This window comes from Dermacentor andersoni, chromosome 2 (assembly GCF_023375885.2).
Source record: "Dermacentor andersoni chromosome 2, qqDerAnde1_hic_scaffold, whole genome shotgun sequence".
Classification (NCBI taxonomy): domain Eukaryota; kingdom Metazoa; phylum Arthropoda; class Arachnida; order Ixodida; family Ixodidae; genus Dermacentor; species Dermacentor andersoni.
In genome coordinates, this window is record NC_092815.1 from 124,004,262 (window position 1) to 124,028,540 (window position 24,279).

General features: G+C 48.0%; 2 protein-coding genes across 5 annotated transcripts in view; one reads left to right on the top strand and one right to left on the bottom strand.

Moving 5' to 3' along the window:
* The window catches only part of LOC140216146 (uncharacterized), a 291,954-nt gene that overhangs the window by 173,133 nt on the left and 94,542 nt on the right, over positions 1–24,279 (top strand). The gene's annotated exons all lie outside the window — the stretch shown is intronic.
* Positions 634–22,962, bottom strand: LOC126541279 (4-pyridoxate dehydrogenase-like). 4 transcript variants are annotated; one of them, XM_055076530.2, is made up of 11 exons: positions 22,625–22,962; positions 21,757–22,007; positions 20,654–21,217; positions 18,202–18,333; positions 15,558–15,682; positions 12,383–12,550; positions 5,996–6,143; positions 5,096–5,256; positions 3,587–3,764; positions 2,564–2,786; positions 634–1,540 (listed from the first exon to the last, which is right to left on the bottom strand). In XM_055076530.2, the coding sequence occupies exons 2-11, from the start codon at positions 21,935–21,937 to the stop codon at positions 1,384–1,386; spliced, it is 2,037 nt and encodes a 678-aa protein (XP_054932505.1). In that variant the 5' UTR covers positions 21,938–22,007; positions 22,625–22,962; the 3' UTR covers positions 634–1,383. The 4 variants fall into 4 exon arrangements, with proteins under 4 accessions (XP_054932505.1, XP_054932504.1, XP_054932506.1 ...); XM_055076529.2 differs by having other exon boundaries at positions 21,757–22,962; XM_055076531.2 differs by lacking the exon at positions 22,625–22,962 and having other exon boundaries at positions 20,654–20,840; positions 21,015–21,838.

Consider the following 24,279-nt stretch of genomic DNA (forward strand, 5'->3'; position numbering starts at 1 on the left):
AGCACGAGGTCGCGGGATCGAATCCCGAAATCGAATCCGGGCCAAGGTGGCCGAATTTAGATGGGGGCGAAATGCGAAACACCCCTGTACTTAGATTTAGGTGCACGTTAAAGAACCCCAGGTGGTCTAAATTTCCGGCGTCCCCCACTACGGTGTGCCTCATAATCAGATCGTGTTTTTGGCACGTAAAAGCCCATAATGTTTATTCGACTGCCTATTTGAATGTTTCGAATATTCGCGCACACCTGCATAATACAAGCGTCCAATTAGGTTATCCAAACCGACGCTTCTTTCCGAACTGCATTCACAGTGCGAACATTCCTAAAAAAAACATGCAATTTAGTGTTTCGCGCTGTTCCAAGATCTCTATCCCAGATTGTTCTGCGCCAGAACCTACATATATGCAAGCCAAAATAATCTCCCATAACACACACACACACACACACACACACACACACACACACACACACACACACACACACGCACACGCACACGCACACGCGCACACACACACACACACACACACACACACACACACACACACACACACACACACACACAGATATATATATATATATATATATATATATATATATGATGCAGTATGGTGCATTACCGTGATTCCTCAATGTGTGCACTATTGTTTTGTCTTTATTGATCTCTGCAGAACATTAAGGAAGATTCCGACTACCTTTTTTGCTGAATGGAATAGTGGCAAACTATTCCAGTAAGCGTACACAAGGCCTAGAAAAAGCAACACAGCACTCACACAGGACTCTTCTTGTCCTTTTTTTTTTAGAACTTTGTACGGAATGGGTTGTAGAACACAAATTTACAAAGTGGGGCGCAAAAGAAGCGTAGTGCAGCGTTGAGCGACATAAACATTCGTTGAGGAGGTAGAGCAATATGCTGCTGGCTCCAGACGGATGTAGCCTTGCAAGGCATGCCGGCCACTGCCGCGGCCGGGCTTTCAGGAAAATTTGGGGAAGTACGTCACCGTTCAGAAGCGCAGTGTGGAACGGGTGAGCAAGATGGTGTGCGCACAGCTAGGCGGAACAAGTACACAAACCCGCATTCTGTGACCCATCCCGCGCACGGTGTCGAGCCGGTCCGGCCGCCCCCCTTGACACAAGTACACCATGAAATTAGTCTGGCAAGCGTTACCAATCGTTGGCTAAGCCTACATGGCGTAAAAACTTTAGGAGGAGACGGGACGCCTCCCTCCCGAATGTCCAGCCTCCACTCGGAAACACCATGTCGTCCAAGCTATAACGTGTAGAAAAGCCTACAGGCTGGAGCGCTTCAAACGAAAATTTGCGCCCTGTAACGAGTCCAGCACACACTCCAACAAATGGTGTTCAACGTTGCCGGGAGCCTTGCGAGTCATACATCATGACATCGTCGTTCTTCATAGTCTTCTATGATCATAGCTGCCGCCTTGCTGCCGATCATCATTGCAACTGCATTTGTGTGACCACTCGCAATGTCGGGCATCACAGAAGCGTCGGCCACTCGGAGATTCGTCACGTTGCCTCGGACCCTGAGTGCAAAGCAAAGGCACGACAGTACATGCGTAATTAAAGAGTGTGTAGCTCTGTTGTTATAAAAAGGACACTCGTGATGGCTCTTTGGCTGTGGCGCTATGCTTCTAAGCACGAGGTCGCGGGTTTGACGCATCCGCCGCTTGCCATAGGGAGAAATGCGAGAACGCTAGCGTACTTAGTACTCTGACCATGGCAGAATTCTTTAGACTGCATGTTAGGAGTCTCGAGCATCTCTCAAATAGACCATTTGCCCACCGCCGCGATCCGAGCATTATTATGATTAATGTTTGTACCGCGACCACGATTTGAGAACCTCTGTCCAGAATGAGTGTGGTTGTCAACTTTTGGCAAATGCCGTGCATAACATGTTTTCTTATATAGAGAAAGCTTATACATATGCAGAGTCATAGTCTCGTTTCAAGCGCAGATAGGTATCTAGGCCAGAGTTGCAGGCTGCTGCGATTAAATAAGTGTTTTCGTTATCTCTACAGCAGGTGCCAGACGACAGAAAAGTGTGCATTCGCACCATGGTTGGTCAGGTGCAAGAGAAAACTGCAAGTTGAGTTCCAAAGATTTCAATATGATTGGAGCCTTCCAGATATCACTGCTTTAATGTAAGCCCAGACGCAAGGGAGCTTGTTGAACCCATCCGTTGTGTGTGATGTCAATGGCTGTAACTTAATTCTTGAAGCGTTCACACACACCAGGGATTAAGGAACCTCTCTTCTTTGTTCATTGGCCATCTTCAGCGTAAATGTGGGCATAGCAAGAAATAAACAGGGAAGCAAACTAGCTAAGCTCTCTGCTAGCTGCATGCGCCGAGAATGCATACGTCCGAGAGGAATGCGACCGAGAAAAATACGCGGGGTGTAAACCGAGGGGGCAGCCCCCGTGCAGCAGTTAGACACAAGTGGCACATAGGCAGACACGTCATTAGGTAGGATTTGAACAGCGCTCAACGCACAAGGCCAATATTTACTAGTTTTTTTTAACTTAATCTCACGTGATCTGTTACTCACCGGAGTCGTTCGTCTAGGACAGCTTCCGAGTGCGATCCCATAGCCACTGTGCAGCACAGGTGCCACATAGTGTGCGCGGCATGGCGGAACAGGCACTCGGTGTAATTCTGACTCCACAGGGATCCCGCCTCAGCGCACGGAGGGAAGGTAACGTTCCAGGGCTCGGCACCGATGCTCTGCATGGCTGCTGTGCCCAGCACCTCGTCGATGAACTTTCTCGTGCCTGAAACAAAAGCGCGAACCACTTACAGGCGCACTTTTCTCCCCCTATTTGTGCTCTTTTATTCGTACGCCGCAAAGCACCTTGCAAGTTGTGTGTGCAACTCGCCGATTCCGGAACTGACGTCTCACAATCGGCGCTTTGTGGAACGTCTGTGTCATGTTGTGCGTCAGTTCGGCGAGCACGTGGTGTTTTGCGTGCCTTATGTACCTCTCCTTTCGCTGAAAGAATCGACTGGCTGAAGAACGCATCCCAAGAGCGGGCTCAGCAATTTCTCAGTTGTGCCAGCATTCTTAAAGAAAAGCTTCCAGCGACTGGTCTAACTGTAGGAGATGTCGAGCGTTGCGACTGACGAATGTGTTTGTGGGGCCACAGGCACTTAGTAATTTTGTATTCTGCGACAGTGTTGTGATTGCCTGTTTCATTTATATCTTCATTTATATCGAAGGCTGAAATGCGAAAGTGCTTTCTTGCTACCCCTTTTTCCCCTCAACAATTACCAACCAAGAATCGCAAAAATAACGTGGTAAATTTATCTCGTAGGATGAATTACTTGCTGCTATTATCGTCAGGTTCTCCGATTGAGGTTCGTGCAAGTTTTGCGCGAATTTTTCCGTGCACGTAGTCGTATACTGCTTACGACGGGTTTCTTCTTTGTTTTGTATCCCGTCTTCGTTATATGCAGCTTTCTTTGAAGATGCAATGACTTTACGTTTTTAACTAGGTTGTTCAACTAACCAACACAGTTGGGAAAGGGTGTGCGGGTGTAGGTACGCTTGCTGCAGCCGGCGATGCATCTTTACCTTCAGCGGCCCTCTTAACATCGTCAGGGTGATCGAGAATTCTCGGGTCGATATCCGGGTGGTCGTAAGGGTCAGCAGATCGAAGTGTGATGGCGCCCCTTGACTTTGGCCGATTGAGGATGACTATGCTACGAAAGCCAAGCCTTCCGTCTGTAGGTCCAATGATGCCGTCAAAAGCCTACAGCAGCCAAATAATATTCAAGTAATAGGTTAGTGAAAATCAGCTTGGTGCACCATGTAGAACTCAGCTGCTCAGCACCTAACAATGAAGAGGGGGTAAGGAGAATGATGAAATTATGAAGACATAAATGTTGGAGGATACGCAAGCGAAAGGTGCCTTCAATGAGTGCGTCCAGAGCTCTGATGGGCAAAAAGAAAACATGGACAAACAGCAACCTTGACAGGCCTCGTAAGCGTGTCAAGAGTCTAGCAGTGTCGTGAATTAATACTAGTGACTCACACATTACGGGTGCGCTGAATGTGCAGCAAACGCTGGCAGTAACTTTCGTTGTGGAGACAGTCGAACTCTACACGCTAATTCCGCCTTCGCTTGGAAATCTCAGTGCTGCGCACCTTCCAGAGCACTCCTCAACGCACACAAGATATCCGCTGTTCCCTCTTCATTCCTGTTCATCTTTTACGCTGATTTCTCTGCTATGCATGCGAGGATACGGTGAGAAAGCTGAATTAGACATTTCTTGTTTCTCCCATAATCACGCCTAAACCCTGCAGCAAGAGTCTGAATGGTGTCACAAATGGCAAACACGGTTCTTTTGCAGCCAGCTGACATCGAAAGCGGGCACAAGATTATGTGACGTCTGCATCCCTAGATGAACGGTACCACTCAAAGGCGCCACTCAAAGGCGCCACTCAAGAGTTATATTTTGTGTACAGGTCATTTAGTTTGGTGCGCAACCGGCTCGTGCGACTAAAAATAATGCTTATTTTTCTGCTTCAATTTCATGTCCGGTCTTTGACAGTCGATGATGGCCTATGTGATTTGCTGTAGCTGAGACCATGTGGCTCCATTAATTTAATAAATTCAGGATTTTTTTTTTACTTGCCAAAACCGCAGTCTGAAAATCAGGCAAGCCGCATTGTGGGCCTCAGACTCCGGATTAATTTATACCACTTGGCGTTCTTAAACGTTTGCCCGATGCATGGTACGCACTTCAATCGTGTGAAAGTGACATTATCTTGCGAATTATGTTTGAAGGTGAGAGAGGTGACACTGATGTCTCGCTCACACAGGCTTATTCACCAACTGCAATCGTGGAAAAGGCTTCCCACTTCTCTCTTGCGACGTTATTCACTTGTCGTGTGTTCCTTTAACTTCGTGTGTCACTTTGCCTGCCGCAGCGCAACAGAACGAGAGGCATCACCACTGAAATAAAATCTTTAGCTTCTCCGTGCGTGCTTGTGTCTGTGCGTATGCGTGCGTGTGTGCCTGTGTATGCGTGCGCGTATACGAGCGTGCGTCTGTGTGTGTGCGTTGCACAGCAGCCTTACCTCTGGTAACAGGCCCAGCTCCACCATCGCGGATTTGAAAAGCTCACTGGCGGGCGAGGTCGAAATCGGGGCTATTTCTATGTCAGGAATGTCAGCGTCCGTCGCATGGTCGGTGTGCAGGAACTGCACGAACTCGGTGCTCGCCGGTATTGAGATTGTGCCTTCCGGAAACAGTGGAAACAAATAACAACTTCAGTTAAGCGCGGGATAAAAACTATTTTCTTGTCTTTGACCGCAGGCGGGCATGGCGCAAGCTTCGCGTCGTATTGCTAAGCGCCCCCTGCTTCACGACAGTCTCACCCCCGTGTTCATAATTGCGCCTTCACTCAACGCCTTGAGCCAGCCGAGTCGAGGCGACGTCACTTCCTTCACTGATGGTGCCAATGCGTTTCATGAACTCTGCTCTCGGTACTCATGTCTGCCTTGAAATGTGCAAACAGGACTGTACCGAGAAGTGTATGTGTGTCGGAATTTAAATCGAGCGCGACTAAATTATTTGCGGAGAAGTGCTCGATTATCATCAAGTTAGACGTGCATTGACTCGAGCCCTCCTGAAAGGGCCAGCGTAACATGGCGTGACACAGCTTAATAAGTTGGTCATTCTCATCTTCTCACGTGGTCTGTACGTTTCCTTCTTCTATTATAACGTCATTAATAATTTATTGCGACGAAACTAGTGCTTGAGCTATGAACGAAACACTGAACATTAAGGGTTTCTTCCACCCCTCTGCCTCTAATGAAAAGAAACAATGCCCGGGAAACATCGTTCAGAATTTTGTAGTTGTGTACCGTCGAGTCGCTGTCCACTCCTGGAGACGCCATGAATATATGAACGCGAATGAGATCTGCTTAACCGTCCAGAATAAGAGTCCACAACACTTTACTACTGCCTAGCCTTACCAGTTTTATTCCAGTTATACTGCTCGATATCATCCAGGCCGAAAGGCGGAATACCAGCATTCACATTCATACTGACGGGAGGGGCCATCTGAAGCACCACGTGGTCCTGTAGATTGCGCCCGACTGGAAGGTCAGCAATCACTGGAATCTGCGTATCAAGAAACAGGGCGCAATGTGACAGAAAATAGTGTGCAATTAGCGGCTGAAGGATTAGTTTTTTTTTATTTGCAGCTGTATGTGAGACTCCATCAGCAGCCTACAGCAGTCTGGGACGTTCATTCGTACTGATGAGCTTCCGCAACATTATTAGATAGGCGCAGGATATCGCTCGGGCCTGTCGTGTGCTTTTTTCTTACTGCGAGGTTTTTTCATCATGGCTGCTCTTTCCGGCTCGTTGAGTGCGAAATTAAAAGGAACTCGAAAAAAAAAGCATAACTAATGAGAGCGATGTAGAAATCCATATCTTTATGACAAACTTGTCAACTTCGCTTGAACTACCCCGTTGATGGGCTTTATGTTAGGCAGGTGCTACGCTCGGAGAGCAAACAGAGTGCTGGAAATTTCTTTTGCGGCAATGTCTGCTTGTCATTTTTATAGTTATCGTGCCCGCACAATAATATCCGTTTATTAATGTTACTCACCAGCAAAACAAACGTACTTAATTTGAAACTGCCAGTGCTCTCGAAAATGTGGCCATATATAGTAAAACAGAGCTACATCTACCCAAAGAATTTGCCAGCACTCAAGCGAATTCAGAATGTAGACCGCTACTCCAGATGGTTCCATGTTAGAGGTGCGGGCTTTGCCGAAGCCGCAAATATTAGCGTGTGTTTTTGTAGACAGCCGTTGACTGTGTTCCTCGTTTAGCAGCATCTTCAGAGCAGCTTCCGAGTTTGTCATGAAGGTGATGCAGAGCAGACGTGATGAAGTCTGCTCTGCGTGTGACCAAAGCGTTCTAGATTATTCGCACAAATATTCGTGAAGGCAATGCCCTGCCTTAAACTGCGACATTTTCTCGATGAATCCGATTTCGAAGGAGTTGCTCAAGACAGCATGCAATACCTGTAAAGTCAGACGACCTCTAGCGCGTCCTTCGTTTTGATGCCTTAATCGAGATTCTGGCTGCGTAATAAATTACTCCCCTCTTTTCGTTTATTACATAACGAGGGTCTCGGCTCTGGCAACTTTTGTGCCTTCAGGTAGGGCATACAAGGTTTCATTAACGTGTTGCCTTATCCCTAGTTCACGTACTACGCGATGCCCGCGGTCGAAAAGTTGTGCCACAACAGCCGCCATGGCCGTCAGCGATGGCGCTGGTTAACACTCCCAGGGCTAGATCCGATCATCATCATCATCATTATCATGATCGTCGTTGTCGTTGTCGTCACCACCACCACCACCACCACCATTACCCTGCTTATCTTTCAGTGCATACATCCTGGTTTGTCCTATGCCAAGCCAAGTTTCCTTCTCCCTGATTTCAGGCGGCGTCCATTTTTTACGGCTCCTTCAGGCTTCCTCACCTTATAGTTTCGAATATCACTTATTTTCGCCTTGTTGATCAGTTCTGGCAGTTCTGGGAATTCTATCTTATCTCTTGAGTTGGATACTTTCATTATTTGTCATTTCTTCATTAGGTCGTTTGTTACTTGGGAGAGCTTGCCTACAGGTTGCCTTGGTGCTTTGCCTCCCACTTCAGCTGCTGCCTCTGAAGCCAGCCTAGATACGATTTCATTCATTGCCTCTACATCATCATCATCTCTCTGTTCCAAGGCTGCATATTTGTTTGCAAGTACCAGCATGCATTTTTCTGCTTTTACCCTTGCCGCCTCCAGGTAGACCTGTTGCTCCTCGACAAATTTTACTCTTTCTCTCTTCAAATTGCAGTGAATCCCAGCCCTCACTAACTTATGATCACTGCACTTTACCCTACCTATACCTATCACTTCTACATCCTGCACTATGCTGGGATCGGCAGAAAGTATGAAATAAATTTCATTTCTTGTTTCACCATTAGGGCTTTTCCAGGTCCACTTTCTGTTGCTACGCTACCTGAAAAAGGCGTTCATTATTCGAGGATTGTTCCTTTCTGCGAATTCTACCAGCATCTCTCCTCTAGCGTTCCTAGAATCGACGCTGTAGTTGCCAATTGCTTGTTCACCAGTCTGCTTTTTCCCCACTTTTGCATTGAAGTCGCTTTTGCATTGCTTCTACAGTGTACTGAGTTTTCACTTTTCTCATCGCTAATTCAACATCTTCATAAAACCGATCTACTTCATTATCATCGTGACCGGACATTGGAGCGTAGCGTTGTACTACCTTTAATCTATACCTCTTATTAAGTTTGATTACGATTACTGCTACCCTCTCATTAATTCTGTAGAATTCGTCAATGCTGCCCGCTATGTCCTTATGGATTAGGAATCCTACCCCGTATTGCTTCTTATCTGGGAGACATCAATAGCAGAGGACATGGCCGTTATTCAGCAATGTATAAGCCTCAGTTCTTCTCATTTCACTAAGGCCGATGATATCCCAAACAATGTCTGATAGTTCCTCAAAGAGTCCTGCTAAGCTAGCCTCACTTGATAGAGTTGGGCTGTTAAAGGTTGACAGGGTCACTTTCCATTGGCGGCCTGTCCGGACCCAGAGATTCTTGGCACCCACCGCTGCGTTACAGGTACCCACCGCTGCCTTGGTCAGGTGCTCCGCAGCTGCTGCGGACTGAGGGCCATGGGTTAATTGTAGGTATCAGGGGGGAAGTGGTAGCCGAATACTCCACCAGGGAGGCCGATTCCTGTTCTGGTGAGGGAGTGTCTTTGTTCAAGCTTAGTGGGCCTTCCTAATTTGGTTGTACCTAGATTACTACAGCCCCATTCGCTCTCGGCATCTTTTGCCGGTGGCAGGCGTCACTCCAAGCATTAAAAAAAACCTTATTGAAGGATTCGAACTTCCGACTACGGTAACTGAGCATTCTCCATAGCTCAGTCAGATAATCGCGTAGGTGGCGAGGCTACCTTATCGCCGACAAGTACAGCCCAGGGGGCCCTACATGTCTGAAAACTTCTTTGATTTATCCGCGACAGATGTGATCGCGATGGGTAACTCAATACAGAACTATTTCTAAACGGTACTGACCTTGTAGTTCCGAAATCTGACGTGCGCGGGCGGCCGTGAACTCGGCTAGACAAACCATACAGGCGTTCCGACGACGATATCAGACAGCACTTACAACGAGCAGGGGTCAAAATAATGGTGGGAGTAGTCGCTTCTCTCACCCGAAAGGCGATGAGACACGGGGTATTTCGATCCTGCGCTGCGTCGAAAGGCCGAGTCGTCGAGAGTGGATAAGTTGCTCTGTCATATACACATAGTATATATATGCGGAAATTTTCGCTCCCGAACGAATTCGAAGGCTCCGTCACCGGTTTCTCTGCGACCCAGAGACCATACCGCTAGTCACGTTGAAAATAATAATAACGTGCATGATGCGCTCGCTTCGATCACAAAAAGGGGGGCATCTCACGAGGCACATATCGGCAGCGGGCTTCGGATGATTCTGCAGCCCATTTTGTAAATCTTACATGCCTAAAAACTTATTGGGTTTATCCGCGATAGATGTGTTTTGCTGATCGCGACGGGCAACTCAATATAGAAAGATTTCTAAAAGGCACTGGCCTTGTAGTTCCGGAATCTGACCTGCGCGGGGCCGTGAACTCTGCTAGGCAAACTTTACGGGCGTTCCGGTAATCATGCACAAATACCCAAGAAATTAGATGGGAAAACCGCGCCGTGGCAGTGCATCGCACACGTAATGCGAAGATGTGGGTTCGATTTCCCACTGCGGCAACTTGTTCATTTATCCACTTTAATTTATCCATTTTCATTTGTCTTTATCATGCTTACGTTCCAGTTAAAAACAAGTAATTTACGCTCTTTAAAAGCACTAACACACCGGCGGCTGCGTATTGTCGACACAACTCGGCCTGAGCCGACGGGATGGTACGCCACTAATAGAGGTGGCCACAACACAGGCTCGACCCCAGATGCTCGCAGAATGCCTTCTACGCGCACCGAAGACATCAGTGGCTACAAAGCATGTTTTCAGTAATTTAGAAGACGAAATTTGCCAGGTACAAGTTGGTCGTTTTTCCTTGACCTACACCACGGGGGACACCCAAGGACACTTCGAAGGCTTTATCACATCATCCTCGAACATTTTCTTCACCTGTTTTGTATTCGCGTTTCTTCGTGACCACGTGGTAGAAGTCCTGCCGAATTGGTCTCGTGGCATCTTCCGTAATTGTGTGATCAGCGGTGTTTGCTTGGTCTTGAACGTGTACGAAAAGGAACCCTCAATGTGCTCTATTAGTTCCAATAGGTGCTGCCGCTCAGCGGGTGACAGGGTGGAGCTAACGTCGACAAATAAGATTGCTGCGACCAGGATGGCGTTTTCATTCATTTCGGGATCGCACACAGCGAAGCAGTCCTTCACTTGTACAATGTTATCAGAGCACGCAATCGCAGTGCCCTTCGGGACGTGGCGGCGTTCGTCGCTTTAGTTCGCAAGGAGCAGCGCTGCATGGCCACGAATTAATTCCAGAATACCCTTTGCAATCGAAACGCCTTGTGCGAGAAATAGTACGCTGATTTGTTCCGCTATCACATTACCATGGTGAGGTCTCACGCTGAAAGCAGACACAAGGCAGATGGTTCGCCGCGGTATCGTCACGTCCTCGGTTAGTCGTAAACGTTTGCGCTGTCTTTGATAGTTGCTGCCTACATCTGGGCTCGTGGAAGATGTGACCAAAAGCTCCGGGATGTTTACACAGCGCCATAATCCCGCAGAAAAGCCATCCCCAAGATGAGTTCCTTGCAACACTCGGGGAGGATAACGAACCTGGCAACAAAGCTGGAATCACCGATACGGAGTCTGACCTTGCATTTAACCGTGGGCATCAATACTGAACCCCGGCATTGCTGATGTGTGGCCCTGTCCATGGTGTTTTACCTTTTTAAGGGGGTCAATGAGCTCTTGACGCATGATCGAGAAATCAGCATCGGTGTCCAAAAAGGCTGTCACGGGATGTCCGTCAATAAAAAGGTTTAGGTCGGCGCAAACACATTCGCCGGTATCACTCGTGGTCATGTCGACTTCTTGCGGTGGCTGGGGGGACTTTTCGGCGTCTCGACAGTTGGCAACATTCCCCCCGGAGGTCACGGTCGTTAGTTTCCCCGGCAAGGACTGGGGAAACTGTGCCTTTTATTCAAGGTGCAGACCACACGGCATTGACTTTTTTTAATATTGCGATAGCGATCACATGGACACTGGAGGCGCATTTCTGCCGTCGCCGTGAGGTTCTGTATAAAGTCCAAGGCCAATAATATAGCCGCCGCGCGCCGTATGCTGAATGTGCGAGTGAAAGCGTGTGAGGGTGAGCCAGCGAATGGCGGCTCAATGCCGCGTGCGCGGCATTGGCTCACGCGCGCATTCTCCTGTTGCGCGCGAGGCGCGGGGGTGAGCGTTGTTTTCCAGCGGCTGCTGCTTACGACGCGCCCGTGCGGGCGCCGTACTTGAAAGCGATCTGCGACACGGCCAAACTGCGCGCCAGCGATCTGCTACGTTTGCAGGGTGCGTGTAGCACCGGTAGCTTCGCACGTGCTGTTCTTTTGAGGTTTCGTTTGCGTTGAAGCGAGAAATACACCAAGGTCAATTCGCCTCGCTGCTGCTTCCTCGATTACTCACTCCAGCGTTTTGACAGCGAAATTCCGCTGTCTTGGGGCGAAATGTGTCCATGTTTGCCTGTGCGTGCCTACCACCATACTTGTTAACTTACTTAGTAAGCGAATGTTTACAAGTTTATACGGCCGATAAAGCTGCTTTCCTTACTTCTTATAGCTACCTCCGAATTTGCTATCGGAATAGGTGCTTCGCCTTTCGGGCGAAACTATGATTTCTTTGTCAACTTGAAGAGATGAAACCAATGCTCTATGAGTCCGCTCAGTAGAAGAAAATGCAGTGGTGCAATTGTTTTACCATATCGTTCTTGTTCGTTCCGCGCAATTAAACCGCTTTCGGGTAGCACACTGCGTGGGTACGCTTCTTTGTAAACTGTTCTGGTAAAGCAAAAACGTTAGTGGCTAATCGGTTTTACAAGCTCGGCGACTCATAAACGTCTGTCAGATCGCTAAAGAAGGGCAGCAATATTGTACTCTTAAGTACGAAGCGCAGGAAAGTCTATCAGTGTTATATAGCAGTTATAGATGGTGGCAGTTTGACAAGCAGCAACAAGTAATGCGCAAAAAAGCTTAAAAAAATTGTATTTTTTTTCCCTTCACTTGGCCGGAAGTTTTCGCGTGCAGTTCGCAAGAGTGCTGCGTTATTACCTGTAACCTTTCCAGCTGCTCCTTGGGCCCCACCCCGGAGAGCAACAGGAGCTGGGCGGATCCCACGGTTCCCGCTGACAGTATCACCTCTCGCCGGGCCAAAACATCCTGAGGCTTGCCGTACCTACTGAAGGAGACGCCCACGGCTTGTCTTCCTTCAAAGTTCACCTGCGTTTAAGCATGGCAGTCAAGCAGGGCGCGAGTACTCGAAATTTCGAACACGATAATTCATGTGTGGTAGCTGTTCTGTTCCGATTCCATTGAAGCGTTTGAACGTGTAAGGCGTTTGTGGTTTAATTTCCTTCCGTGAGAAAGTGCAGTTTCGCGTAATAAGTAACGCGATTCTGATTTGTTCACCGTTCAGCACCTTTCCTTCTTTATGAACGCGCGATGGACCCACCTTCGTGCAACAATTGCGGATATAAGGAACATCTCCACCGCACGTGCGTCCGCGACGACGACCAACGCCTTCATGTCCGGAGCGCGTTCGATCACCTGGATTACGATCATGGTCGGTGACAGACGTCCTTGTATTGCGGCCACTTGCGCGGCAAGCTAAGAAAGCGACGCGTGTTTTGCTGCTGTTCCTGAAGTCGACCAATCTCTGTGACTGACTGCAGTGTCCAGGTGCACCTGCAGATGGACGCGCCTTCAATGCCCTCTTTCGTTTATTTATTTACATCCCTTAACTCACTCCCTCTGCGTAGCATAGCAAACCCGATATGCTGTGTTGCGAACTGCTCACTCAGAACTGTGCAGGTAGCGTGGGCCTTGCGATCTGGAGCTTGACCATCGTGGAGAGGTCCAGGCGGAGACGCGAAACGATCCACGTAACGAGTAACAAATAACGTTTAATTACATAGGTATGGAGCGGTCAGCTCTGCAAGCTTCCTGACAGAGACCGACATACACTCTAGCTAGTGCTCAGGCCTGAAGGCTGAACTCCGCTGGTGGAAGCCGTCTTCTTTAGTATAGGTAACGCCCTCGCTCAAAAAGGAGAGAGAGCGAATGCTCTCTCCCCCATGTGCATTGACGCTTGCGGCCGCAGCTCGGTACATGGAAGCCAGTACAACGGATTTTCTAACCGCCAATGGCCCAGCAGAGGGAACTGCACTAACGCGCACACGCGTACTCAGAGACTTTGCTGGCGTCTGCCTCGCCGAGGAGGAGAAGAAAGAGGGAATGCACACACGAAGCTTAACCGTCCCGCTCGATGCAGGGAGACAGCACCGTGGAGCCTGAGCAGACATCAGGGCGTCGTTCGAGCCTTGGGTTCTCATAGGCGTTCTTTAACGGTTGCAGGCGATTGGGCGTATTTGAAATGTCTTGCGCGACACAAATTGTTCACCACACAGGCCAGTCGTAAGAGCGTCTTGCGGAGCCCCTCGCCTTTCTTTTCTTATCTCCCTATCTCTGTCGAACGGAAGAATGAAAATAAAGAAGTGGTATTCGCTTTCAAATGAATATTCGAAACGAGCCTTGTTCGCATAATTGTGTTCAATTTGATTCGAACATTACGGTATTGGGGCGAGCTCCAGCCCTGGAAAAGCCGGCGCCACCGTCGGCGTGTCGTGGTATGCGGGATCACGTGGGCACAGCAGCCGCATCGGCTGCTTCGGAAGCGCCGAAGCGAGCTGGAAACGAAAGTTTAAAGTCCCAGCTGCGCTGCGGTACTGATTAATTGGTGAGGCCTTACCGCCTTGGATGTCTCCTTGACAGCATTTGAAAGTACTATAAAAGGTAGGTGGCTGCCTTTGGAGACGTGCTGCATTGTAGGCTACTGCTCGGTGCTGCAGTGTCGGACGTACGCAACGGAGCCCGGTGTCAGCCTTATTCACACGTAGCCGCAGCACAAGGAGCTGCGTGAGGCTTGGCTCACGAAACTTAGAACCGGCAAACCGCTATCGGCTACAACTCGGGTATGCAGAAAGCACAGACGTGAGGGATATTTCTGCTACGGCGCCGGGACTGCGCGATGTTCGGTGAGTAGCAGAAAACGCGCACTGAGACGTTCTCCCGTGCTCGCTGCCCGGCTAGTGTCACGACGGTTTGGTTTATCAACCTGTTGATGCTAGACATTGGCAAATTTACTGGAATGGAAAGGGAGTGGTAAGAAGCATATTAAAGAAAGGCATGGCATATGTTCATGTTTGTGCTATGAATTAACGCACTGGATTACGAAAAAGAAGCAGCGCGAAATCGCCCGCTGAGTGCATACAGTGCGACACGACTTTAGAAATAATATTGAAACGTCCAAGAGTTTAGCAGAGAAAAAAATCATTGAATCGTCGCGACGGCATATCACAGTCGCCGCGTAGGCGTCGAAGTCCCTCGCTAAAACGAAATTGTTTTTGAACAGCTCTGATAACGTCCACGCAACAATGGTTGCTTGTGGACTGTCAAATGCTCATATTCTGAGGCCTAAAGCTCACAGCACGGTGCGAAAACGCTCCCAGTGAAAGCGAAACAGTGCGCGTGGACATGCATGCGGACGCGCAGTCGGTGACCGCGAACCCTTGCGATCGCTGCATGCATTGAGGCTTCGTTCTGTTATGCGCCGTTTGGTTATACAGACCGCCCACTATGAGAACATATTTCACATAGTTTGCGCTCAGCGATTACCGACCTTTCACGCAAGCAGGTTGGGGAAACTCCATCGCGGCGACCGCGCGCAGTGGCTTTCACTGTACGTATTCGGTAAAGAGATGGCGTCCGCAAACGAGTCTGTGCTTTCAGCTTGCCCAAGATTATTATTTCGACAGTAATAACGTTGCCTCGTTTTGAGAGTGCTTACAGAAATGTACAGGAGGGCTGCTGCGTGGTGTTTTTATTAAGCGCCGTAAGCCAAACCTATGGGCAGCGTGCCGCGTGGTCCCTCATACTACGCAAGGGCGGCGCTTCCGACAGATGGCGACTCTGTAAGTCCTCGCCCCCAATACGCACCCTGCAAGACAATTTCGAAGCACACAAAACCCCACAAAAAATTCGCATGTGCCTGGCATTCTCCGCATCAAACAATCTCATATGATCATATGGAATCGATTTTATATAGGATCCGACATATTCGTAAGTATGGAGTTACCTGCATTGAATATGGATGTAACGGGTCGCATGAGATGATTTAATATTGATTGAATGAACTCCTCGTCATCGTGACATTGCTGTTGGTGCGTACCTTTGTGACTTGGCTGAACAATGCCACGTGTAGGTTTTTCCTTGCCCCGACGACGGACTGGATGAATGCCTTGCTCGAACTAAAACGCTCGCCGTTCGCCACGTTGGCTTGCGCACGAGAGCATCCTGGGTGCAAAGTGACGAGGCGGATATAATTTATTCATTTACTGCCGCACTTTTTTTTTCATTCTTTACTATTTCCATGGTGTATGCGTTTGAGAACATATTTCTTTTTCTCAGTGGTAAAATTATACATACAAGCGCAGCATTTCAGGCGGGGAATTAGCCTGTTCGTTTTTGCAACAGAAAAATACTGGTCTTTTTATTAGGATTTTCTAGTGCCAACATTGTGTGACAGTAGGAGTGGAACAACTTAGCTTGTTCTACATTTGTTGCATAGTGCAGTTAGACTCATAAAACACAATTTAAAGCTTATACAACATTTGCCAGAGGAGTACCAGGACTGAACTCTTAAAAAAAAATGATTATTCAGCACAAACTAGTCACACGATAGATCTCATCAGAGTAGTCTCCTCGGCAATCTACTCACACCTGCCATCGTTTCTGGATGCCGTAGAAGAAAGCAAGGATAAATACGGGATGCTCTTCAGTACGTCAGTCACAGCAGTTTGGACTGCTGCCATATCTCTATGACGCTTCCCTTTTCACGCGGGGAAATTAAAAAAAAAAGAGAACGAAAAATACGTAACGACAAGTTGGCTCAGTACAAGGTGTTTCGTAGATCAGGAATGTGGTATTCGGTCAGCTATTCCTGGTAGGACACAGCAGTATGGGAGCTCACGATGTACCACAGGAACCACTGACCAAATTAAGGCAAGTCAGGTAGGTTCTAGCACGTCAGTGCAGAAGTTTTGATTCATAGTTTGTCGTTTGTGCAGATATTTATGGTGCACCGTGCCTTTAGCCTTAAAAAAACAATTTGATCAACATTTTGTTTGCTTTGGGTGATTGCGGCTTCACTCCTCTAGGTGTAAGGGAAACGTGACTTCTCCACTCGGTGCTTCGTCGCTTCATTTTAGGGCCATACTCGTATCGTTGACGTTTATCTCCGGTGTATTGTGTCTTAAGGAAATGTAGAATTATCTCTGACCTTTCCCAGAAGTTCTGCAGCAATTACACATGCGCACTTTTTATATTCGTCTATCATACGTGAGCGAAGATTTTTGCATTCAGTTTCAGTTTCCCTAACTCGTTGCGTAAGATCTGCTCACACGCACTTGTGTTCAATCTCGGATCCTCCGATATCAAAGCAGTTAAAATATCGGCATTTCAGATCTTTCCGGGGTGCGATAACTGCCTCATACATTCCACATTTACAGTGGTATGTGACGGTGACGGGCGGCCAACTCTGGCATAGTCTTGCACCGAGTCTGTGTCCTCCCGAAATCTTTAGGGTTATTCAAAGACACAGCTTGTTGATAATTCGTCACCGTATGCTTGCTGAATTATGTTCCACGCGTCACTAGCGGATTCACCTAGCCCGACGCAGAAAGCTTGTTAATTTTACTCTCGGAACCTGTGTCCAGCACGCTATTTGTTTAACGTCGGACCAAATGCGCCAAGAAGGCAAGTAGTTAGTTGCTAAGCACAAAAGAAGAAAAAAAATAATTTTGAGGTTTTAGTAACCAGAACTACGATGATGATAGGTGAGGCACCGTGTGGTGAGGGGCTTGGAGAATTTTGACCAGCCGGGGCTCTTCATCGCGCACCTGAATCTAAGCGCACGACTGTTCTTTTGCATTTCGCCGCCATCGGAATGTGACCAGCGCGGCCGGGATTGAACCCTCGAGCTCGAGCTCAGCAGCACAACGCTACAGCCACTGGTCTATACAGCGTCGGGTCTGCTGAACACAGTTGTGCCGCCTAGTGAGCTTACGTGGAAAGCTTTCCAAGGCTATGTCTGCTTTGAACACTTACAAAATCAATCGATAGCGCCTATCCCTTGACACTGCATTCCGTGGAAAGGAAGCAATTCAGTCCTAGAATATTCCTGACATAGGTTGGAGAATGTAAGCACGGTAATTGTGATTCCTTAGTTGAGGTCCTCCTCTGCGCGTAACGTCTAACGGTATGCATATCTTTAGCGTAAACTTCAGAGAAAGCGTATCAGCTATAGGGCATCACTGAACTTTGCGAACACGGAAGAGTGCGGATTCAAATTTGCGCTTAGATAATAAGTTCCGAACTGGCAAGAGAACTTGCGATGGTCAACCGCTACAGCATAACTCACCCCCCCCCACCTCCTCCCAGAAAAGAAAGCAATGAATGAACGAATAAATAAATAAATAAATAAATAAATAAATAAATAAATAAATAAATAAATAAATAAATAAATAAATAAATAAATAAATAAATAAATAAATAAATAAATAAATAAATAAATAACGCTCAATTTAATACACAAGACCGCAGACGCGATATCAAAAAGCGGCCACGTTTTCGCTGGCATAGTGGAATTATCGTGGCGTAAACTGATGACAGCAATGCGTTTCGTTATAACATTGCCATGTTGCCGTGGCCGCTGGAAAAAACTACACAAACGAAAATTGTTGGATGAACATCAGCTAACGCGGCGGGATCGGTAGCGCATGCGTTTGGGCCTAACTATGCAACAGCCCGATCACCTGACTGCGTTGGCCCATTGTAGTCCACGTAGGGATAGCCCAACTCGTTGCAAGCCTCGAGGAGGAGATGGCTGAGTAGCGTGCTGGTATTCGCGGTGTCCACTGGTACCTCGCCACCGCTTCCGTGGTACTCTGCTGGGTCAAAAGAAGAAAGAAAAAAAAAAGAAGAAAAGAACGAAGGTGCGACATTCGGCAGACGGAGCGCAAATCCTCTTACGAAGGTCTTCCGAGCTTCAAATATTATCTACTAAGTATTGCAGGTCATCTGAACGAACCTTTAAAGATATGGTACATCATAGGTGAAGGTGACGGGCAGCACATTGCTCGTAGCCGCCTCTAACTCTTACTTATTGAAGTAATACCTTCAGTTATGAAAAATATTCATTTTGGGTCATAAGCCTAGTATGAAAAAAAGTTGTAGAGCGGCGCTCGGAAATAGCCTACGCAGTTGTTCTCGTGGTACCTTTCATCTTGTTCCTTCTACCGGGCTCTGACGAAAGCCCATCAACTATGCCACAATTTGCCGCCACGAGGCGCTGGCGAGCGTGCATTGTAGCGTTCTCAACGGTGCTTACAAAGAACAAAGCATGCATGGCCCATAGTTTGGGCGCTGGCCTATCGCTTATTACAATTTTCCTTGGAAACCTTCGCGGAGTTTCCTGACCTTGACTGCTGGCTGGGTGCGTGCTTCTACTGTCTTGCCAAGTAGTTCGCAACCAGGACACCGCCATTTTTACTTCCCTTACAATTCTCCAGGCTGCTAGTGTTGTTTTCCGCGAAATTCCCCAGTGATAAAATAAATGGCACCTAAACATACTTATTGAAACTAACAGCGAAACAAAAAAGGAAAAAGTACACTTCATTAAGAGCACGAATTAATTTATCAAAGCAAATTTGTCTGATTTAACCTTTGTACGCCTATTTTCCTATCCGTTATGCCACAATTGCACCTGTGTAGTTCTATCGTGCTAACGCCACATACCTCTTTGTCATGATCGCCGCGGGTTGATGGTGATTTACATACTATGACACATACCCACAATGTGCGATTGCCCAAAAAACGGGTGGTAAATAGGTAAAACAAACAAGAAAACAGTTGAGAAATACATGCCAATGTACGAGTTGTCGCATTGTCCTAGCAAGGGCACGTGGGAGCACATGTGCGTGCGCCGCTCCCCTTTACGCCCGAAACGCAGGAACGACATGGACAAATTTATAGCATTTCGTTAACTACTTCACACAGAGTACAAGATGTGCTTTCTATCTACCTGCATAATTTGTTTTTTTTTTGGGCTGCCGTGGATTTCAATCTTCACGTCGGTGCTGGCGTGGCGTATAGGTTGTGCTGCGCGTCATTGCCGATCCCTTCTTTTTTTCTTTTTTTTTCTGAGACGGGCATTTGAGCTTCGTGCTTCAACGCGATAGCGTTAAAGGCGCCCGTGTCGCAGAAATGCTGGTGTCGGTGGAGTTGTCCATGAACGAAAATTGCCGCGTATATTTAGGCACATGTATATGCCAAGCTTTGCTGTATGACATGCGGTATATGCGGGTTATACTGCCACACCATTCTATCACTAAAATTGCTCACATCGTGTCTTACGTTCTTGACAAAGTTATTCCTCGGAGTTTTGAGAATGACAGCCCACTAACAAATGTCATGAAACAAAACACCGACAGCGCGTGTCTTTTATATCTTCTCAGACTTAAATATTGAAAGTGCGAAACAGTGAGAGAAACCTGAAAATGATGTAATTCTATTGGCGTGGCTGTGCACTACATCCCGGATCGACCCAAGCAAAAGGACGCGTTTATACCAGAAAGCTCGCCTTCGTGCATAGCCCTCGCCGCCAGCGTTTCCGAGTAAACGTTACGGTTACATTGGCTGCAGTTGCCGGAAACCGTGAAGAGCAGTCTAGCATCTTTGAATGCTATCGCGCTCCACTCTTAACGGCGAAGCTTAAGCGTACTCTAAGTTTCTCAGTGTTCTTCCTTTTTGTGAAAAATGGTGAGGAGCGTTGCTATCCAGGTCCACAAGTGCGTCCTAGCGTCATTAAAGAAATGCTTGGGCTTTCTTCAGAACCGGCAAGAATGACATAAAATATATCATGAGAACACTATTATTTACGGTTATGGAGCATGCGGGTCTACGATTTCTTCGAGCGGGACTTGTACCCAAAAGAAGTATTAAAAGTTTCTTCATGGCAATTTAATTACGTACCTATGCGAACTGGAAAAATCGTTTGTATAGCTCAAGACGAATGCGACCAGCGTGCAGTTTGTCACATTCGTCTACAATGTACCACTTAGAGAAAGTACGGGCTTCAAGCTAGGCAAAACATTTCAGTGTACATAGATTTCACTTGATATATACTACACCAAGTGATCGGCGTGTTGTCGCTGGAAGAGCCATTAAGAGTCACTGCTAGCTTCCAGCGTTTTTAGGTGCACTCACGGTCCAGCGGTCCGGCACGGTAGTCCTCGATCTCCTTGTAATGTGGGAGCACGTCTTCGTATCCCCAGCCAGTGGCTCCATACTCTCGCACCCATCGGTCGTAGTCCTTCGGATTACCCCGCATGTAGAGCAGGAAGTTGAGCACGCTGCTACCGCCGAGCACCTTGCCGCGTGAGAGTGACAGCCGCTGCACGTGGGTGGGACCCGGAACAACAACCAAAAACAAAAACGCCAAGGAAGGATTTAAGCATTTAAGCCAGCGGGATGTGTGAGGCGAGACCTTTTCAAAACTTTCAGAACGCGCTGTTGAAACCATTTGCTTCGTAAATGCGCCCGCACCCACAAGTCGAGAAGTTCCCACCTGTTCGCGGAAGGAGAGAGCGGCGTTGCTCTGCGGAACGCTGTGGTAATCCCAGTCGTCGTGTCCTCTCAGGTTGAAGGGAGCAGCTGCTGGTATCTGCCGAGATGCCGTCTCCAGTCCTCCGGCTTCGAGAAGCAGCACCGTGACGCTGGGGTTCGTTGACAGCCGGTTGGCAATCACGCATCCAGCGGATCCACCGCCCACTGTGGGGTGAAAATGGCGCGCAATTTGGAATAGACCAAACGTTATTGTGTTTAACTTCATTATTGCACTCTGGGATGCCGGGATTAGATTACCATATCTCTCATCCAGTAAGGCACGGTTTAAGGAAGACCTGTTTTGTGAGAATATGAGAGCTGTTCGAGAGAGCGATGGCACACTCCTTCTCATGCTGAGCTACGCCGTGCGTTTCTCGCCTTCAAAACAGGGCTGAACCAATTTCTAGTGCCTAAAGAAAGTAGACCGGCACTTGGATAGGTGCACCTAATAATGCTCGTCAGCACCTCCACGACAAACACCAGTCTCAAGCCCGAAATTCGAGCTCAGCTTTCTTATGTCTGTCTAACTTGGGCTCGCGCCAGCATGTGCGACGTGGTTTCCATTGCTGCTTTCATCATACCGACTTCGGACAGAACATTCTACGCCTGCTAACGCGTCGGGCGTGGGACAGCCGTTTTAAAAAGTCTGTTAGACATGCATTGTGTCGTTGCAAGGTAGAACAAGCAGCTGGAGTGTACTTCACCGATGACGTAGTCGTATTGCTTCCGCAGCTCTCCCAGCTCGTAGTCCCGAAGTACGGGCAGGTCGGTAAAAGGCAGGTGAATCAGCAGGTTTACCAGTGCTAAGAACAATCCCAGCTCACTCTGCGGCACCGCACCACGACCCCACAGGGCACATGACATCGAGTCCAGGTCGCCGATCATGATAGTGTTGAGCCTAGACGTGCACTCCGCTTCACAGAAATAACGGCCTTCTTTTTTTCCCGCTGCTAACCTGCAGTTCAAACAGGAGAAGGAGATAAAAAAAAGATCGGAAAATAAAACCGACAACAGTGGATGAGGTTATACGGGTACATATTGCGTGATTAATGTTAAATCTAGTTTCCCGGCAGCGCAGCTGGCCACAGCAACTTTTTCTACGAGAAGCGACGCAGCCCTCTATGTACACAAACAGGATACATTAGGCACAGGAAAGCTAAAGAACTGTACGGGATATGTGTGTGCGCGGTGGAAGCTATGCGTGGCCGCGCGAACTGCCTATTTTCATGTCGTCTTCGTTACTACTTTCTTTCGTCCAGACAGCTGTATAAGCCTTGCAGTTTACTGATGCCACGATCGTGCCGTGCCACCATCAACAACCATCGACTGTTTTTTGTAGAAAAGTAGCTAAAGTAGATGCTTCGGCGAGTTAGTACAACATACTCGGAATCTAAGACAACGGTAAAGACGGTACATCACTGAAAGGACACACAGAAGGCGGTAACTCACAATAAAGTTTATTCGTCACAACCGCGCAACATGTGCTTGCGCAGTCAATAACGAAGGAAGAAAAAAAAGAACGATGAAAAAAAATGATAAAAGGAATAGCTTGTGGAAAGCTGCATCACGTACCAAAGTATTTGTGGGCGCAGCGTTGGGACAAGTCTCCCTGGAACAGGTTTTCCGTTTCGTCAAGCAAAGGTTGAGGTTGCGATTGGTGCCTTGTAATTTAGACAGGTGCGCCAAACAGGATATATATCAGCCGGCACCAAATTTCAGTAAAGGCACGCAGACAACGGCGTGATATTGGCGAACTGTAATCAGTGAACCAGAAAAAAAAAGTAATAAGACGCACCAGTTTTCCTTCACGTTATGTCGGCGGGATAGTCTGTTGAGACTGCCGGGACTGTCGCACGATGTCAGATGGTGCCTGCCGAGCTGTGAGTCCGACTGCAACGATGCGGAGCCTGCACTTCATCGGAGCCAGTTAAAGCGCGCCCCAGCTGAGCGCGCAGCCGCTCGCCAGAGCAATTAGAGACCGAAAAAGAAAACACATCAACGCGCCTTCGATTGCAAGCAAAGCGCGCATGCGCCGATGTACCAGTGCACATGCCGCAGCGGTTGACGCCGCGCCAACAAAGGAAGCTGCAGAAACCCAGGGTTGCCAGATTGGGCTAATAGTAGCCAAATGTGGCGACGTTTTATGCGAATTCGCGTCGAAAATTCCGAGTTGGCTGCATGGCTGTATTTGGGCTATTTTTCTGCTAAGAAGTTCCGAGTCCCGAGGACACGTCAACGCTGACACAATTCGCGAACACCGGTTGATGAAAACCCAAAGCTCCTTGCTACTACAAAAATATGTGGGTAATCTCGAAAGCTGTGGATTTAGGCAATGTCGGCGATTGGAGGATGGCGGTAAGTCGTGGCTGCCACGTTTTTGCGTCATTCCAGCGCTAATTAGGCTCTCTTCTTTTTGTTTTGGTTTTGGCGTCATCTGCGGCCGATTCACACCTGGTTCAGTGAAAAAAACAGAAGGTCTGACAGCTGTGGAGTGCGTGTTCCATGGCGGCTGCTATACAGCAACTTACACAACCCCTGATGTACTCGCACGCATGTCGTGGCGAGTCATTTCCGCCCGTGGTCCTTCAATGTTCAGGAAGGGTTCCTCGATGCCTATTGCTTGGTCTTCCCGCAAATCGCTGCGCTGTTTATTTACCCAGTAACTTTAGGAAAAAATCCGCAAGTCGCTTTAAGCGAGAAGCACGACGGTTCGAGTCTTTATGTACATGCTCAGCGAAGCGCAGTATTCTCGACTGTAGATCACAACGAAATATTCTGCTCTATAGTATCATCAAGACTCAGGAATGCAAAAAATAGAGTTCCAGAAATCCAGCGTTGCCCCTACTGTTTGAGCTTGCTTCGTCCCTACTCGCGCTGCCTCTTTCGAACACAGCCGTCGAACACGTGTTCAGCCAGGTTTTGTTGGCAAGGAATGATTTGACAAACTGCATGCAGAATGAGACACTGCGAGCTCTCCTTAACTTAAGGTTGGTCTGGCAGGGAATGGGGACTGCTGCAAAGATTTGCAGCCGGATGAACAGCTCCTGTCGGGTTTCAACTCTGCAGTTCTATATGGCCCAAGTGCAAATGGACGTTAATTCAAATGGGGCTAGGTTGTATATTTAATCCATTTGCGCAAATACCCAGTGTGAGAAGTATCAGTTGGGTCTCTACGCAATGTTTCTTTTTTTCGTTATTTGTTTTAGTAAAGCAGCTACGTATTACGT

Excerpts from the sequence above, each read along its gene's own strand:
- LOC126541279 (XM_055076528.2), bottom strand. The coding sequence starts at position 21,404 with ATGAGAAGGAGTGTGCCATCGCTCTCTCGAACAGCTCTCATATTCTCA. Across the intron at positions 3,765-5,095 it reads AGCTGGGCCTGTTACCAGAG|GCTTTTGACGGCATCATTGG; the intron begins GTAAGGCTGCTG and ends TGGCTGCTGTAG. Across the intron at positions 2,787-3,586 it reads TGTTAAGAGGGCCGCTGAAG|GCACGAGAAAGTTCATCGAC; the intron begins GTAAAGATGCAT and ends CTTTTGTTTCAG.